At 49.3% G+C, this 18,166-nt stretch overlaps 1 protein-coding gene across 14 annotated transcripts in view; it reads right to left on the minus strand.

Annotated features, from left to right (window-relative positions):
• Nucleotides 1–3,095: 3,095 nt before the first annotated feature.
• Nucleotides 3,096–18,166, minus strand: part of hdac9b (histone deacetylase 9b) — a 46,750-nt gene continuing 31,679 nt past the window's right edge. For 13 of the 14 annotated variants that reach the window (XM_072715973.1, XM_072715972.1, XM_072715983.1 and 10 more), the window contains 6 exons: nt 11,829–11,951; nt 11,506–11,621; nt 8,850–8,972; nt 7,826–8,045; nt 7,479–7,696; nt 3,096–5,237 (listed from right to left, as the gene is read on the minus strand). In XM_072715973.1, the coding sequence (XP_072572074.1) occupies nt 4,935–5,237; nt 7,479–7,696; nt 7,826–8,045; nt 8,850–8,972; nt 11,506–11,621; nt 11,829–11,951 (1,103 nt within the window). In that variant the 3' untranslated portion in view covers nt 3,096–4,934. The remainder of the gene's footprint in view (nt 5,238–7,478; nt 7,697–7,825; nt 8,046–8,849; nt 8,973–11,505; nt 11,622–11,828; nt 11,952–18,166) is intronic. The other variant, XM_072715979.1, reaches the window with a different exon arrangement.

An 18,166-nucleotide genomic window follows, 5' to 3' on the forward strand; every position in this document is an offset into this window, starting at 1 on the left:
CCCTGCCAGTGGGCCTGCCAGTGGCCCTGTCCTGCCGCAATGCAGAGGCCCTGCCAGTCGCTCTGCCAGTGGCCCTGTCCTGCCGCAATGCAGAGGCTCTGCCAGTGGCCCTGTCCTGCCGCAATGCAGAGGCCCTGCCAGTGGCTCTGCCAGTGGCCCTGTCCTGCCGCAATGCAGAGGCCCTGCCAGTGGCTCTGCCAGTGGCCCTGTCATGCCGCAATGCAGAGGCCCTGCCAGTGGCTCTTCCAGTGGCCCTGTCCTGCCGCAATGCAGAGGCCCTGCCAGTCGCTCTGCCAGTGGCCCTGTCCTGCCGCAATGCAGAGGCTCTGCCAGTGGCCCTGTCCTGCCGCAATGCAGAGGCTCTGCCAGTGGCCCTGTCCTGCTGCAATGCAGAGGCCCTGCCAGTGGCTCTGCCAGTGGCCCTGTCCTGCCGCAATGCAGAGGCTCTGCCAGTGGCCCTGTCCTGCCGCAATGCAGAGGCCCTGCCAGTGGCTCTGCCAGTGGCCCTGTCCTGCCGCAATGCAGAGGCTCTGCCAGTGGCCCTGTCCTGCCGCAATGCAGAGGCCCTGCCAGTGGCTCTGCCAGTGGCCCTGTCCTGCCGCAATGCAGAGGCCCTGCCAGTGGCCCATGTCGGCCGGCCCTTCACAGACACGTCTTTGCTTTTCCAACTGGCCCTGTGGCTGGGGAGGGGGGGGCACACTGGCGGCGGCGGAGGTGTCCTGTATTTTTAATGCCTCAGTAACAGCTCATTTAATATCGCGGGACCCCAAAACAAGACTAATGACATCACCTAAAAGAAGAGGCACTGTCTGCTCGCAGGCCTGGATACTTAATACGAGACACTTCCTAATCTTTATTTATGCTGAGGAATATATATGGCTTTTTTATCAGTCATCCGTCAATTACTGTATCAAAAGCAAAACAAACACGATGAAGAGACTCACAGCGCAGTCGCCGATTACAGCATTTAATCTACGTCGGCTTTTCGCTTCATTTCGGGCAAAAGCACCAGGGTTCAAAAATGACTTTCACAGGCATATTGCTGTTTGTCGCTGTTACATCCAAAAAATATTGTTGAAAAAAACCTTTAATATACTCCTAAAGAATCAGTCGCTATAAATTCCATTTTGAGAGTCGTTAGCTTCTTGAACATATCAGTTCCACAATATGGGACAATCCCGATACATTCCTGATTCCTTACAGGCTCATGAATAAGTATTCTTCAAGTCTCCAGAGTAGCGGAGAATTAAATGTATTCTCCAGCAGTATTTATAGCTCTTTATAACGGCTCGAAGGTCTCGCCCTGCCGGTGCTCAGGCGTGATGCGGGGGACGTGGAAAATACAGACTTCTGGCACAAATATCGAAACATAACAGATGCACCTTTAGGCAGCTGGATAGACCGGTTAGACTGCAACCAATCAGCAGGCAGTAAGCTTGAGTTTAAATGCTGAGGTGGGGGGGCACCTTCCTTTGGTTCACTAGTTTGGACGCCTCCTTAGACGGGTTTTTAATGATTTGTGTTTGATTTACTTAAACTGCAACTGACCAGAAAACCGGCATCCTGTGATTGCAGATGGTGTTGCACCGTGTTCTCACTAACGGGCTGTTAGGGAAGCACCCATGAGACCTTTCGAGTGAGAGGGATTCCATCTTAAATTTCAGGGCAAACCACGGCTGGGACACGAGGACTCCTGTAATGTGACCGTGTTGTGTGGTTTTGAGGTCTCGCTTATTGCTGTAGCGGTTTGAATTGGCTGCACAGTACAGAGGGTAGAAATTGGAATCTTTGATGAGAAGCATAGGCAGTTCTAACCCTAGACCCCCTGAAAAATATTTTTTCTAAAACCAATGAGAGATTTTTCTCATATTTTCGCCCTTACTTGGCAAACTTATCGCACAGGACCCACCCTCTCCCCAGGTAACTGCCTGCAGCACCTCCCACCTCCCCCCAGGTGAGAGCCTGCAGCACCTCCCACCTTTCCCCAGGTGAGTGCCTGCAGCACCTCCCACCTCCCTCCAGGTGAGAGCCTGCAGCACCTCCCACCTCCCCCCAGGTGACTGCCTGCAGCACCTCCCACCTCCCCCCAGGTGAGAGCCTGCAGCACCTCCCACCTCCCCCCAGGTGACTGCCTGCAGCACCTCCCACCTCCCCCCCAGGTGACTGCCTGCAGCACCTCCCACCTCCCCGCAGGTGACTGCCTGCAGCACCTCCCACCTCCCCCCAGGTGACTGCCTGCAGCACCTCCCACCTCCCCCCAGGTGACTGCCTGCAGCACCTCTCCCCAGGTGACTGCCTGCAGCACCTCCCACCTCTCCCCAGGTGACTGCCTGCAGCACCTCCCACCTCCCCGCAGGTGACTGCCTGCAGCACCTCCCACCTCCCCCCAGGTGACTACCTGCAGCACCTCCCACCTCCCCCCAGGTGACTGCCTGCAGCACCTCCCACCTCCCCCCAGGTGACTGCCTGCAGCACCTCCCCCCCAGGTGACTGCCTGCAGCACCTCCCACCTCCCCCCAGGTGAGAGCCTGCAGCACCTCCCACCTCCCCCCCAGGTGACTGCCTGCAGCACCTCTCCCCAGGTGACTGCCTGCAGCACCTCCCACCTCCCCGCAGGTGACTGCCTGCAGCACCTCCCACCTCCCCCCAGGTGACTACCTGCAGCACCTCCCACCTCCCCCCAGGTGACTGCCTGCAGCACCTCCTACAATCATTAGTATATATAAAGTCCACTAAACAATAGCAAAGGAGCTCACCTGGGGGGAGGATCCCTTTTTAAAAGACCATGGCAAATAATAGGCAGGACTCATAGTGATGAGGTCAGTGGGAGGGTCTGTTTTTAAGGAAATGCAGGTGGCAGATTGAGCAGTTCTACATGATTATTTTGAAGGGTTACCTCAGGAAAGGTTTCTGCAGAGGAAATGCTCCTAATCATTTGCATAGTGTTTTTTGATATTTTGAGTGACATTTATGTTTTGTCACATTTAAAAACTACCCAGCCCAAGCCAAACAGAAAATGCTGATGGTTTTTAAGTGGTCAGTGTCTCGTATCTGTGGCCAGCATCGAGAAAAAAAAGTAAGAGTTTACACTACAGCACAGGAAAGGGAATGAACTTTATTTTTTTTTTTAAAAAAGAACAAAGTTTTAAAACAGGAGGCGAAAAGGGAACAAATACATACAGCAAAGAACAGAAAGCAGAACCTCTCCACCACGGAGAATTTCTGTTACAATAAAACGAACTGAGCAGGAGAACATGACCGACATGTCCTGTCTGCAGGGAGTCTTACTGAAGCCATCTACTGTACAGCAAGGTTCACGAAACACAGGAAAGACATTTGTAAAGACATTTGTTTTTCTCTATGAGGCCTGTTTGTCTGCATCTTCCACAGATTTTAGAGCCACAATCCCCCAAATAGCCGACTGACAATAACGATATTTAATCAAAAACATAGCAGGAAAAAGGTCAAACACACACAAAAAAACAGAATTGAATGATTTGGGCCTCATGCTTACATACTGTTGGGCAATCTGAGATCTTTCAGTCGTACTAATGAAGAGCAATGCTACCCAAGAGACTGTTGGATAATCTGAGAGGAGTCAGAGTCATACTAATGAATAGCTATGCTAACCCAAAGATTGTTTGTAATCTGAGAGGAGTCAGAATCATACTAAAGAAGACCAAAGCCACCCAAAAGATTGTTCATCATCTGAGAGGAGAAGGAGTGACAATTACAAAGAGCAATGCCAACTGAAAGATTATTGGGTAACGCGAGAGGAGTCAGAGGCAGTAATGGAGAGCAATGCCTATCAAAAGACTTTGCTGGGTAATCTGAGAGGAGTCAGAGTAGCAGGGAGAGATGTCAGTTGAAAGACTGTGTTGGGTAATCTGAGAGGAGTCAGAGTAGCAGGGAGAGATGTCAGTTGAAAGACTGTGTTGGGTAATCTGAGAAGAGTAAGGGGCAATAATGAAGAGTAATGCCTATCAAGAAAAAGTGATACTGCAAGTTCACATTGAACCACCTCCATCCTGCACAAAGAGGTAAGTACACCCCAAGGGAATATGAAGGAAATGTTTCACTGGAAAGCTGCCCTCACCATTCTCCCGCCCGCTCTCCTACTCGCTAAGACAGTAAATCAATTCTAAATCCTGGCCCCTTGGACTCCCAAACCCGTGTTTCCTCGCCCACATTCCTACGCACATGAATCATTCCGGCTCCCCGCTTCCAGAAGGCATTTCCTGCCCAGCCTCTCTCTCCTCTCCACTAGACGCAGGGTGGGAACATGATTCTGCTCTAATTTAGGCCCAGGAGGGCTGAGCAGAGGGCTGGGCCCGAATGTGCTGGTGCTTCTCAACCTGTCACGTGGCACCGCGACAAGCTCCTCTGGGCTGGACTGCCAGGACTTCAGTGTTCAGATTTTTCACTATTTTTATTATTGTTGATGTCAATGTTGACAAGATATCTTCCCCATATGATTAGAGGCCTATCCTGTTTTAACAGTTCCTCTGCAAATGTATTCATCGGTTACCTCAGGAAATTGCTGGAAATGTTATGACTTCCAAACATATTACAGTAATTCTGCATTACTGTTGACGAAACAAGTGTAGGACAGGGTACTAAAAATGAACTGGATAAAAAAAAATCTGAAAGGTATAAAATACAGAAAATTTGAAGTTAAGCAACAGATTATTGATATCATTACCAGCTTTGATTGTAGAGGAAGGCTGCCAGTCAGATAGAGAAACCAGGAGCGGCTAACTCTTTCCCCCAAAGAAGAGATAAGTGTTGAGGCATCTCTTGTCTCCAGAGTGGATGTGAAACATTAAAAGATGTTACAGAGATCAGTTCACAAGTTCACAAACAGAAAAAGTCCAGGAGTTGGGGCAGCGACCCCCAAACCCCGCTTCTCAGCCCGTACTGTAGAACAGCGCTTTTCAAATCATTGCTCGTATGACCAACCTCTGGGCAAAATCTTTCCCGTTGGCCTGGCGCAGGTAGGAGCTCCGCTCAGCCTCTTTGGGGCATTCGTCTTCACTATCAGCCATCTCCTCCTTGACCTTGACCAACCCAGGCTTGGCTATGTGGAGCTCTCCGTCCGAGCCGCTGCTGCAGTTCCGGATGACGCCTCGAGGGGGCAGTCTGTCCTCCTGCATGGCCTGTTCCCCTGGGTCTTCCTCTTCAGACTCTTGCAGGTGAGAACTCGGCTGACGCAGCTGCTCGATGGACTTTGACAGCATCTGAGGGAATGAGTTCATGTCACGGGCTTATTAATTTACAGGGAATTTCAATCAGTTTCAATAAATGTAGAAGCAACATATACAAACATCTCAGGACTAAAGAAAATCAGAGCAGAAGTCATTTTCAGCACAGATCAGTATTATACTGATTGTCTGCAGCATTATCCCCTAGAATCTAGAGATCAGTGGTCATTGTTGACACACCACAGCACACAGTGCACAACAACGAAATGTGTCCTCTGCATTTAACCCATATGTGACATAGCAGGGGGCAGCTAATTCAGCGCCCGGGGAGCGGTGCTTGGGGGCGGTACCCTGCTCAGGGTACCTCAGTGGTGCCTTGCTGGTCGGGGATTCTAACCAGCAATCTTTCAATTACAAGTGCACTTCCCTGACCATCAAGCCACCACTGCCCACTGCCCACTGCTCACTGCCCACTGCCCACTGCCCAGCTTCAGTGGATTGTGTTTTGTGTGATTTTTTTAGCAGTTTTTCCATAACCCAAAAACCCAATTTTTGTCTGCTCCAAAGGAATATATCCATTTATAGACAAAGGTGGGGAAAAAATCCCTTACAGGATATCAAGCTGAAATAGCCTACATATTTATGTGGATGACATACAGCTGATTCTTACATCATTAATACCCAGCGGATAATTGCATTTAAGCTCTCTGCAGTATTTCTGATATTTATAAATCCTTTTAATCATAGAAATGCGGGCACCAAATATGACAGCAGCAAAATGCAACTAAATACTACGCCACTCAATCCCCTTGCTCCGAATTAATTGGGTTAATGATCCAGAAATTCCAGCTGTTAAACAATGGAAGCTAATCCCTGCTTAGAGAACGTTTATACACACCTTTGTAGAAATGTTATGCTGCCATGCTTAATTACAGTGCTCAGTGTAAGATTTAAATGGATTAGTGATTAGCTCCTTGACAATTAGCTAAATGCAGCTTAAAATAGCTGTCACCTATGCTGGGAGAAATGTGATGCTCATTTTCACAAAGCATCAACTCTGCTAGATGACAAATATAGTACTTGTGCTGTGCAGTTGGGGTTCAGCCCGGTCAGGCCTAAATTTAAAGCTACGGAGAGCAGTTGGGATGGGTTTCGTGGTGATGTGGTTTGATGCTTTTGCTTTCAGTTAGTGTGTCTGTGAGAACTGCCAAAGCACATTAAACCCCTCTACTCCACCCCTCCAGCCTCGAACCCAGCACCCCAAATCCACCTTGAGCCTAACATGCCCAACAATTATGGTCAAAGGCTGGTCAAGCCAGAGATCAGGACCACCAGCGCAAAAGAAAAAAACAAAACAACAGGACACTGCTACAGGGGCAGAAAGCATGTGTTGTTAAGCCACTCCCCTTTTTCGGCGTGCAGTTGACTGAATTCAGTCACAAAAGGCTTAGACGCCTGTGGTCGGAGACTGAGAGCAGGGCCGGCGTCCCCTGTGGCTTTCAGGTGGGGCAGAATTTCGTTTTAGGTTTCAGTAAAAACGGGGTCAGGCCACCGGGACCCGTCAGCGATACCTACTTCCGATTACAGATATTTGGGTCCTTCTATTTAAAGCACGTGTGCACTCACTGAGGACAACAGACGTGTCTTCCGCAATGTAAAAATAAATGTGAACGTACAATAAATAATAAATTTAGTATAACTGTTAATGGCTCACATATTTTGTTTTCTTTTTTCCCCAAATTATCAGAGTGAGACCTCAGCTAGCCTTCCAGGTTCAGCGTCAGGATTTATGCAGGTTTCTGGGATAACCTGTAGGTCAGCTGTTCAAACCCAGGTGTGAGGATCCTTCAGCCAATCAGTCCTCTGATTAGTAATCTAATTAGGGAATGGCAGTGAAAACCCACATACCCAGTAGCCCTTTCTGGGTAAGACTGCCCCCCCCCCCTTTAGACGGAGTGGTTGCACTGTAATATTGCAGTGGCACAAAAGCTTGTGGAATGTGGAACCGCAGCTCAGGAACTGAATCGGAGGTACAGATGCCAGGGTCTTTATCGGGAACCTCCGGTCACAGGGATCAGCTGTGCAAGTTACACAGTTATATGAATTCAGATGTAAAGAGTGTGATAAACAAAGAACCATTTAAAAACACTACAGCAACACTACTGTACGTAGCCCAATCGTTATTGATCTGGACTGAACTGGACCACCTGACCACATGCAGTGACTGTTTGGCACCAGCAGAGAGCAGCATGCTGGCCTGCCGAAGGCCCCTGATACCTTGTTGATGTGGACTTGCTGCTGGTACTGCTTCTGCCTTTCCAGGAAATGCTGGTGCTGCTGCTGTATGACCAGCTGGGCCAGTGCGCCCTGGGGCAGTGGGGCCGACTGCGTGCGGTGCAAGGGCCGGTGCCGGGGCAGCTTATGGCGGACGCTGGGGGTCAGCCGGTCTTTCGGGGGCAGGGGGGACTGAGGCCGCACGGGAACGCTACCGGGGCCTAACGAGGTCAAACCATGCAAACACGGAGAACATCAATAAGCAGTGAGGCAGGAAACAGATCGCGGCGCCCAGGAGGAGCCCGTGGATCCTCCTGCAGACCTCCTGCAGACCTCCTCAGGCAACGTACCGGTGGAGAGGATCTTGTGGTGCCTCATCTGCTCTTTTAGAAGGAGGTGCTGCAGCAGCGCCTGATGGCTGCTGCCACTGCCTGTGGGTTTGGCCTCCAAGCTGCCAGAGGACAGACTGGACTGGAGGGGAGATGCACCCAGGAAGGGGCCCGACGGAGGCTGCCTCGACGTACCCACGCCACCACAGTCCAGCGGGCTGTCTTTCAGCGCCACTCCGGCCTGTGCGACGGACCAGAGGGGGGGGAGAAGACGGAGAGAAGGCGTGAGAAGGACACCTAAGGCAGAGCAGGGCTGTGGTCGGGTGTAGCCTGCTCCTTTACAGTGACAATGCAGAGGCATGATGGGGGATGCAGATGAGTCATAAAGACAAAACGGTATGATGTAATAAAGTAAATCGCCAACAACAACCCAGACAATAGAGAAATACTCTACATGGCCCCCAGGGTGATATGTATGTATATGTGTGTCTAAAAGAAAGCATACAAGAGGAAATACATAACACAAAGAGTTTTAAGAACATTACTAATACACCAGTGTCTATATTAAGATAAATAAAAGAACTGCCAGAACATACCTTCACAACCCACCCCCTCCCCCCTCCCCCACCGCCATTTTAATGACATTATCCATGTCAGCGGACTGGTACCTGGGGCCGTAGTTAAGCTCGCAGGCTATTTAACTTACGGTGATGAATTAGGTGATACAATGCGATAAGAGTCACCGTAACACCAGGCACGGAGGAACAGTATTTATCCAAAGAGTATAAAATGCTTTGGGGTCAAAGGTCACCACCCTGAAGCCATATATTAATGCAAAGGGCCACTTTATGCTGGTCGTGCAGCAGACATCGCCGACGGCTGCTCAGGGAAACTCTGCCAGGAATTAAATTCAGGGAAACTTTGAAGGAGAGGCTCATTTTTATTTATTTTTTTTATCAAACAGCCCTAAGACAACGATTTTTCCAAAAGTGTGACGCGGAGGATGAGAGAGCGGTCTCTTGGCAGTAAGACTCGGGTGACTTACGCTGAGCGGCGAGGGCGAGGCCGGGAGGCCCAGCGTGATATTGGGCAGGGAGGGGGACGTGTACAAGCTGAGCAAAGCCATCGAGTCTTTAGGCTTTAAAATCCTCTGATGTATCGGCCAGCACTATCAGAGAAAGAGGGGGAGAGATGACAAAATGAGCTTCCGCCGTCTCCTGCACCGTGAGCCATGCTACTGCCGGCCATATTTGATTTACTAATGCGAGTTACATATGTTATATAAGGGAGACAATCAAAACAATCTTGACCTCCATCTTGCCTTCTGGCCAAGGGGGCGGAGCCAGCAGCAGAGATTCATTACAGTCAGGATCTTTATCCCGCTCTTGTGCAGTGGGTTAAAGTTTACATGCGGCGTAACCTATCCCCGTGGGTCAGCCTCGGCAGCATCGAGTCCCCCTACACACACACACACACACACACACACACACACCCTCAGGCTACCCCCCAGGGGGAAGGCTACGGGGGCACGCTTCCTGTACCCATCAGAGTTATCCTCTGGCCTCTGCTGGTGGGAGGCCATGTTTATCCTAGCTACCCCCAGACGCCATTACGGAATGACCCGCATATGGGATATCCGCCCTATATCTGGCCCTAGGGAACCCTTCCCTCTGAAAAAGGACACCGAATGTAACGGAGCAAAAACACGGCCAGCTTTGGGAACCGACAAGAGGAGGCTGCAGTGGGCAGGTTCGCCGTGCCATGAGTTTGCTAAAGATCCGAGGCTTTTGATGACATAACAGCGGCCTTTTTGTGCTTGTGTTGCTGGCGTCTTGGGACTTCTGCCGTTAAAGCCTGGGATATCAATTAAGCCTGAAGGCTCTTTCCGTGTCTACACCTCCTGTCCCCGCACTTTGTCTATTTTCTCCTGTTACATTTCACTGGAGGTTCATGGGAGCATAAACACTGATGTTTTACAAAAACACAGCTGGTCTGTAAAGACTGTTTGGCGACGTGTGCGATCAGCCACCCTCAATAATGTCTTCTATTGTGGACAAAGTCCTGGGGGAATCCTGGCCAGTAACTGAGCCATGAATCAATAAGGAAATGCCACAGAAAAACTTCAGGAACCTCAGAGGAGAGGAGCGTTACACACAGAGCCTGCATTGTGATTCACTAATAGTGTCTTAGATCCATTGTTGGAGCCTTACAAACACATTACAAATACAGAATAAATCAAACAATATTCCATAAAGCCAAACACCCTTCATGATTATAACCAACTCTGAGTTTCAAGTGGCTTAAACCTGGCTGTCTTAAGGTACAGTTTAATTTTTATTATATTCAGAAAAAGCAGAGCCCCCCCCCCCCAAATTAACAAGTAAAACTGTAAAAATCAGCATAGCATCAGAGCATGACTTCCAGTTTCCATTCACAGGAAGCAGATGGTCTTAAAATACCTGATAGGACCCTACAGTCTTTCATATTTGTGACTGCCATGACAAATAAAGAATCCCTTTTAACGTAGATGCTGCTTTCTGCTCCTCTTGGAGCCCATCCTTCTGCATTCTAAGAAGGATGAAATGGGCCTATAACCCAGACCGCTTTTATCCCCGTCTTTTTTAAACATCCCTTAAAAAGTCCCCTACATTTATAACTATCTCCCTGTGGAAAGTCGTGCGTTTTAATGTCTGTTTGTATTTGTATCGTCAGTCTCTCCTCAAACCACTGGTTGACTTTTATTAATATTCTGGTTCTTTTGTTGAGTGGCCAAAATATGAGGCAGTGTTCTAAATGCGGCTGTGTGACAGGCATCCTATGTGACACGCAGAGAGGACCAGCCGCCCCTTCAGGCATGGCGGTAAATAGTATTGTCTGTATTGTTTGTTGGGGAAGAAGGGAAAAGGCAGCTACTGAGGCCCACAGAGTCTGAACAGGACTGTGACTTCAACAAGTGTCACGGTGACCTCATACACGGTGACCTCATACACGGTGACCTCATACAAGGTGGCCTCCAGCACGGTCAGCTTGTACGTAACGTATGTCATGCGATATTTCCAGAGCCTCGTACTCGTCATTTTCTAGTTCATGACGTGCAATGAGATCAGATACACTTTCGACCCGCGGAGTGAACGTGCGCGGCGTTTCTCGGTTTCGTCTGGAAAGCGGCGAAGTAATTAAACGCGCGAATGTATTTCAACTCTCAGAGGAAACTCGCAAGTGCCGTGTCTCACCCGTGGAATGCCCTTCAGTCTAATAATAGCACATGCAGATTTTTTTTTGTTTCCAAAGGGGAAAAATAAATCTGCTCTTTTGATACCCTGGTGAGTTTGCCATAAGGCTGAGGGAATATGCATTGATGTGGGGGGTGGCAGGGGCACTGGTGGAATTTGACTGATACGAGTGATTTTAAGAGGATGTGGGTGGATATACGCAGGCAGAGGCTGGTGGATTTGAGGAGACGAGGGTGGATAAAGGTCAGTGTGTATGTGCAGATCTGGGAAGATGCAGGTATGTGCAGGTGCATTCAGATTACAGCGGGGGGGGTGTGCTCAGATGCTGAAGGATGCTCATGGCCGTGGGGGCAATACTGGCGGATGTGGCTTGATGCGAGTGAAATTTGGATGGATATGAGTGGGTGCAAGCGGAGGATGTTTCTGGTCCATGTAGGTGGATGTGGGTGGGCGCTTAGGGAGCCGTACCTCAGTCTGTGTGTTGGTGGACATGGGGGAGGGTCCATTCTCACCTCCCAGGGTGCTGCAGGCACTGCTGGGAGAGCTGGGCCCAGTTCCTGGGGCGTTGCTGCTGGAGGTAGAATCTGGGGCCCAAGCCAAAATCATAGCGTAACAGGTCAGTTAAAAAAAGAGAAGACACTATAGCACCTTGGGAGAAGTGACTGAACCCCATTAGAAGGCTAGATTACACACAGCAGTGATCATGTGACTGTGATCATGTGACTGTGATCATGTGACTGTGATCATGTGACTGTGATCATGTGACCCACACACACACACACACGTCCCACCTAGCAGTTCCAGCGTCCTCTTCTTGTACGGGGCGCTGTCTGTCCTCCTCAGCAAAGGGCTGCTCCTCCTCTCAGCAACCTTCTGTTTTAACCTTGACCGGACCTTCAGGTTTGGCTCCGAGGCTGTCAGAGACAAAAAAAAAAAAGAAAAACAAAAATGCAACCTCCCCCAACCAAGGCTTTTACCCGTAACCGTCGAATCCCCCACTGGCGACCACAAACCAGGCGACCGTTTGAAACTTAAACCGCAGCCTACAAGTGTGAACATAAATCGCTGGACGTTTCTCTCAGACTGAATTTACATTAGTCTTGAGACATAATGTTGCAATCATACGCTGGGGGGGGGGGGGGGGGGGTCGTCGTCTTTAGAAATGCGCTCATCATCACCAGCCCCACACACCTGCAGGGGTGGAGCACCAGCGCATCAGGATCCCTTAGCTAAGGTGGGGGCGGATATTACACAGGGTGAGTGAGTCACTGCGATCCGCTGCCTGCCATCTGGACCACGTTACCGCTGACGGTCACTGCGATCCGCTGCCTGCCATCTGGACCACGTTACCGCTGACGGTCACTGCGATCCGCTGCCTGCCATCTGGACCACGTTACCGCTGACGGTCACTGCGATCCGCTACCTGCCATCTGGACCACGTTACCGCTGACAGTCACTGCGATCCACTACCTGCCATCTGGACCACGTTACCGCTGACGGTCACTGCGATCCGCTGCCTGCCATCTGGACCACGTTACCGCTGACAGTCACTGCGATCCACTACCTGCCATCTGGACCACGTTACCGCTGACGGTCACTGCGATCCGCTGCCTGCCATCTGGACCACGTTACCGCTGACGGTCACTGCGATCCGCTACCTGCCATCTGGACCACGTTACCGCTGACGGTCACTGCGATCCGCTGCCTGCCATCTGGACCACGTTACCGCTGACAGTCACTGCGATCTGCTACCTGCCATCTGGACCACGTTACCGCTGACAGTCACTGCGATCTGCTACCTGCCATCTGGACCACGTTACCGCTGACAGTCACTGCGATCCGCTGCCTGCCATCTGGACCACGTTACCGCTGACGGTCACTGCGATCCGCTGCCTGCCATCTGGACCACGTTACCGCTGACGGTCACTGCGATCCGCTACCTGCCATCTGGACCACGTTACCGCTGACGGTCACTGCGATCCGCTGCCTGCCATCTGGACCACGTTACCGCTGACAGTCACTGCGATCTGCTACCTGCCATCTGGACCACGTTACCGCTGACGGTCACTGCGATCTGCTGCCTGCCATCTGGACCACGTTACCGCTGACGGTCACTGCGATCCGCTACCTGCCATCTGGACCATGTCACCACTGACGGTCACTGCAATCCGCTGCCTGCCATCTGGACCATGTTACCGCTACGGTCACTGCAATCCGCTGCCTGCCATCTGGACCATGTTACCGCTACGGTCACTGCAATCCGCTACCTGCCGGCCCGGTGTCCACAGCCCTATACAGTAGCAGCAGTTAAACTAACAGAAAAACATGGCACAGCTTCGGGTCGGGAGAATCATACGGGGCCCCTGTTTTCCTAATGGGAAACATAGTCGCAGTACCCCGACCCACCAGCAGGGGAGCTCATCACGCACCTGCATTCTGTTTGGAAGTAAACTAGTCAGCACATGCTGTAATCAGGGGACTTTTTATAGGACTTTAAGGTGAGGCTGTGGTTTGCCCCTGTAAGTCAAAATGGTAATGGGACGCACTTGAAAATATTATTCTTATAATAATTACATGACCATCCTTTTTACACTATCATGTTTTTATAAATAGACTAGGAAATGCCATTCATTTTCTGCCTTAAGCGAAACTCGAATATATTAAGCTCACGGACAGTGAACAGAAGAACTTTGCAAGGTAGATGCTGATCATAACCCTCATGGTAACACAGGGTCGGATGGAGGATGGATCACGGATGGCTGCAGCACTATCCATCACGGTCAGAACTATCTCCAATAGTTCACCTGGCAGGATCTCTCACACCGGAGTAAAGGACACCAAGGGAGGGGGGCTTTGTGCACAAATCCTTCTTTGCCTAAGAAAATCCTGTGTCTTGGTACATAATCGGCATGAGTGTAACAGAAATGATAAATCATACAATGGCGGCCTCTGTATGTATGTGAGCTCGCGGGGGGGTGGGGGGTTCTTTGAAAGTTCTTCAGGTCACATGGATGTCCCAGTTTGTCACAGAGTTAACTGGGGGCTCCCTATGAGCCCCCCCTGCCCCCCCACACGCACCCAGCTGTGTAGCACTGGGATGGGGGGCGGGGCACCAGACTGGTGTGCCGCATGACCCACTTCCCCATCTGCCGTCTATTTTTACCCAGAGCTGCCGGGCCGCACACCTCGGGCGGCTGGGCGTGGAAGGCGGGGCAATGGAATGTGCCTGAAAAAGGCAGTGGCTGGGGGGGGGGGGGGGTGGGCACTGGGCCTGATTCTCCCTGACTTCACCTTTCATCTGTCTTTCACTGGTGGCAATTTTCACTTCCCTACAGACCGAATTTCCACACACAGAAGAGAAGCGCAGTTTCTAATAAAAACCTCAGCATGCCAGGCTTTCCAGACGTGCACCTCGTCCGGCACCTCAGCCAGAGCCCAGTGGGCTTTCAACCATCGTCACACTGTACAAATAATTACGGCCACTGTGCCTAAGTGTCTCCATTCTAGCAAAATTCAAAGCCAGCGTCCCAAACTGCATCACAAGCAAACTGCAGGACTGTCACACCCTAGCAAGACGTTTCAGGTTACTTCCTTGTCGTTGTTTGTCATTAGACCGACACATACAGAAAGACACCTGATAGCACAGACAATTTTTAGCAGAAATCCTTGCCAGTTTATAGGTCACACATGTAATTTTATAGCTGCTATTTTGGACACAGGTTTTAAGTGGCAATTGGTTATATATATCAGGGGTATAATAATATAATGAGACAATGCAGAAACAAACCTGAGGTTTCCAGAATTTATCTGTTTAAATGATCTCTATGGAGCCTTGTGGATGAAGATATCGATAAATAAAACAGCAAATGAATGAAATAAATCAGAGCTATCTAGGTACTGCTTGAGATGGATGCTTTCTCATCAGTAGCATTCGTTTAATTGCATTAAAAAATATTTGCGTTCAGTCAATCATGTTCATGACGGATTGTGCCAGTTAGAGACCCACCACAAAAATATTTTCCCAGCAATTACCAGGAAGACTTTAAGATATTTAATTCAGAAGGCAAATATGCGTGTCCCCTCTCTTGTTTATATAAAGCTGCATCATTAAAAAGTACTCGAGCCCCCACTGGTCCACACGCCGTGCCACTTGTTTTGCCAAGCCATCATCGCGCTTAAGCAAACACTAGCTGCAGCTTGGGGGGGGGGAGGTGCGCTGGGTGGGGGGGTGTTTGCTCACAGCTGCATACCTGCAGCACGACCTGTGAGTTCCAAGCTGAGGTGAACTTCCAAAACTGGCATATGTTTTATGGATTTTTGGATAAAACATCACATGATGTGGCATAGTGCTCACAGAACCCCCATATAGTGCTCACAGAACCCCCATATAGTGCTCACAGAACCCCCATATAGTGCTCACAGAATCCCCATGTAAAAGAAGTTTCCTTCACCTCCATTTTGACCCTGTGTTCAGACTCCAAGCTTCACTCTCCACATTATTTATGTGCATATATATCTCAAAGGAGAGCATGATGGGATATGAGAAAAGAAGCCTTCCAATGTACCCATACTCATACTTATGCAAATGGAAAATGCAGCATCATTTTATCCCAGTTACAGACCTCTCTTCCTTTAGTTCAGCTCACCCCCTACGATTTATGCCACTCCAGACATCAGCTGGTTTGTGGCATCCACCCCTTCACAGAGGCAGCATCGACAGGTGTCGGCCTACATGTCAGCCGACGCAAGGGGAATTACAGAACAAAGCACTTCCTGTATGCCTCCTGCGGAGGACTTTAAGGATAACAGACAGGAAGTGGGTAACGGGGCCTTGGACAGAACCAAACAAGCCTGAGGTAAAAAAATAATAATAATGTAGAGAGACAGGAAATGACTGTCGAATGTTCTTTTGAAAGTGCTGTATAAAAGTACACCTACGAGAAATAAATGTGGTTCTTAAGAGTAGAAGTTACAGCTTCAACGTGGAAGATCCAAAAAAAAGTGAAGAATAAAAACAACAGATTTAGTATGCAGTCTGAGGATGGGACGAACTTCTGGAGTGGTCAGAAGTACGCCTCTCGTCTTTAGAAATTCGAGACAAATTGGGTTACAATCGTCCATCAAGATGGGGTTTGAATTTAAAAAGTGCCTTTCATTAAAAAATTGCTATAATGCCCATGACCTTTCTCCTACTTTCTGGATGTTGCTGAATCAGTATATATCCATAATTATCGTTCTGTTCAGAAATTTGGCAGACAGCAGTCCCGATTTCCCTCCTACCCGCCCACCTTACAGGTCCCTTTCCGCAGGCGTATTTTCATAGTGACGCACGACCCCTGTCAGAGAGGCGATCGAGTCCCCAGGCGGGAACAAAGTGATACAATAAAACACGATCGGTCGTCATCCGCGTCTCAGCATTGGCAGGCTAGCTGGGCTCTGTTTACGTTGTGTTTACATTTCGCCAGTCGGGACACGTAATTCCCACAGTCTGATCGCTTAATTGGACAGACGCGAATACAAACATGCCAGCCCATATGGCAAAGTCATTTACCAGGTAATTGTTTGCGACTATAATTCACAGCGACACAAAAGGAAGGAATGTTACGTCGTTTCCTTGACTTCACAGCGGGATCATAAAGAAACTTGGCTTGTAAAGAATGAGAAACTGTGGAAACCACAAGAGAGGTATTATTCGTATTTATACAGATTTCCCTGGAGAATTCCTCAAATAACATACGCCAAAAGCGTAAGCACTTTTTCGATGGAGAGCCCTGTATTATTTTCAAAACAATTAACAAAACGCATAACTCAGCAGAAATTAAACACTTCTCAGTCTCCTGCATTCCTTTAAACAGTGTCGGTGGATTATAAAGGTGCTTTTAATGGGTGCCTTTCACTTCCCCGAGTGAGCGTATAAACAGAGACATGGGCCCAGACGTCATTCCTCATTAAGCCCGTCTGGGGCGCCAACCTGACGCGGCGAGCCGCGGCGGCTATTAACCAGCGAGGGACTCGCACGGGCGTCGAAGCCAGGCCTGCCGGTGATGTAACCGCAACCGTGCCGTGGCTTTGGTAGGCTGCGCTTAGATAATGCAGAAACGCAGCTGGTCGCAGTTCCAGCACACATCAGCAAGTTCGAAGTTCCCCGTAAACAGACCTCAGAGAGCTACATCATAGCCGAAAGCCGCACTATGCATGTCTGAGTATATCTAAGCAAGACGGAGCCCAGGAATACCAACGTAGCGTATGATCAAGTCAGTTTAATGTCTGTTTGTTGTAAGTCTGCAATTTCGTTAGAATTTCATCTGTTTCTTGAAAGAACAAACTATAAACCTGTGTAAAAAGTATATGAACTGTGTATTACTTTAAATCACAGATTCAAATTTCAGTGCAAGAAAAAAAAAAGCACATATTTGGCTTTAGGCAAACAGTTCTATGTTAGTGTCAGGACATCTCTTGGGGAAAGGAACAGTGTTCAGCCCAGTTTTTCGGGTCATGTGACCACATTACACAAACAGGCTGGCCCTCCCCATGCTCAGGGCTGTAAAACGGGACACTACGGTCGGTCCTTGGCTGGGCGTTATACCGTTATGTTACCCTGCTTTTCTCCAGAATAAATCAGCTGTAAACCTTCAATCCTGAAGCCCTATAGGAATAGATATGAGAAGGCATTTCTAACAAAGGGCAGGTGTTACGTAATCAGGATTGCAGACCCTGGTCCGGGCAAAGCCTAATGACTGGTGTATGCATCCACTCTCTTCTGTGTGCTGCCACAGAAACAGCCGTCTTTCACTATCCTTTCTCTCCACACATCTCCATCCCGGCACCCAATGCCCCCGTTTTCAACTCCTCCAATCCGCCAGTCACACATTTATGGTCTGCCCCCCCGGATCTTAAGGGATCATTACCTATGATCTTCTGCTAGAAACCCGAACGGTACTAACAAGAGGTTACAAAAGCCTCAGCAAATCTGACTCATTCGAGAACAAAAACAGCAGCCAAATTTAGCTGTACTAATGCCACTGTAAACAACACAAGAGCAATGTTTTTTGGAAAAGGGTATATTCAAGGGCATCACTACCGCGTCTGTTTTTGCCCAAGTTTTACTGGAGTTGTGTTATGAATGAAT

Source organism: Paramormyrops kingsleyae, chromosome 9 (assembly GCF_048594095.1).
Source record: "Paramormyrops kingsleyae isolate MSU_618 chromosome 9, PKINGS_0.4, whole genome shotgun sequence".
Lineage (NCBI taxonomy): Eukaryota > Metazoa > Chordata > Actinopteri > Osteoglossiformes > Mormyridae > Paramormyrops > Paramormyrops kingsleyae.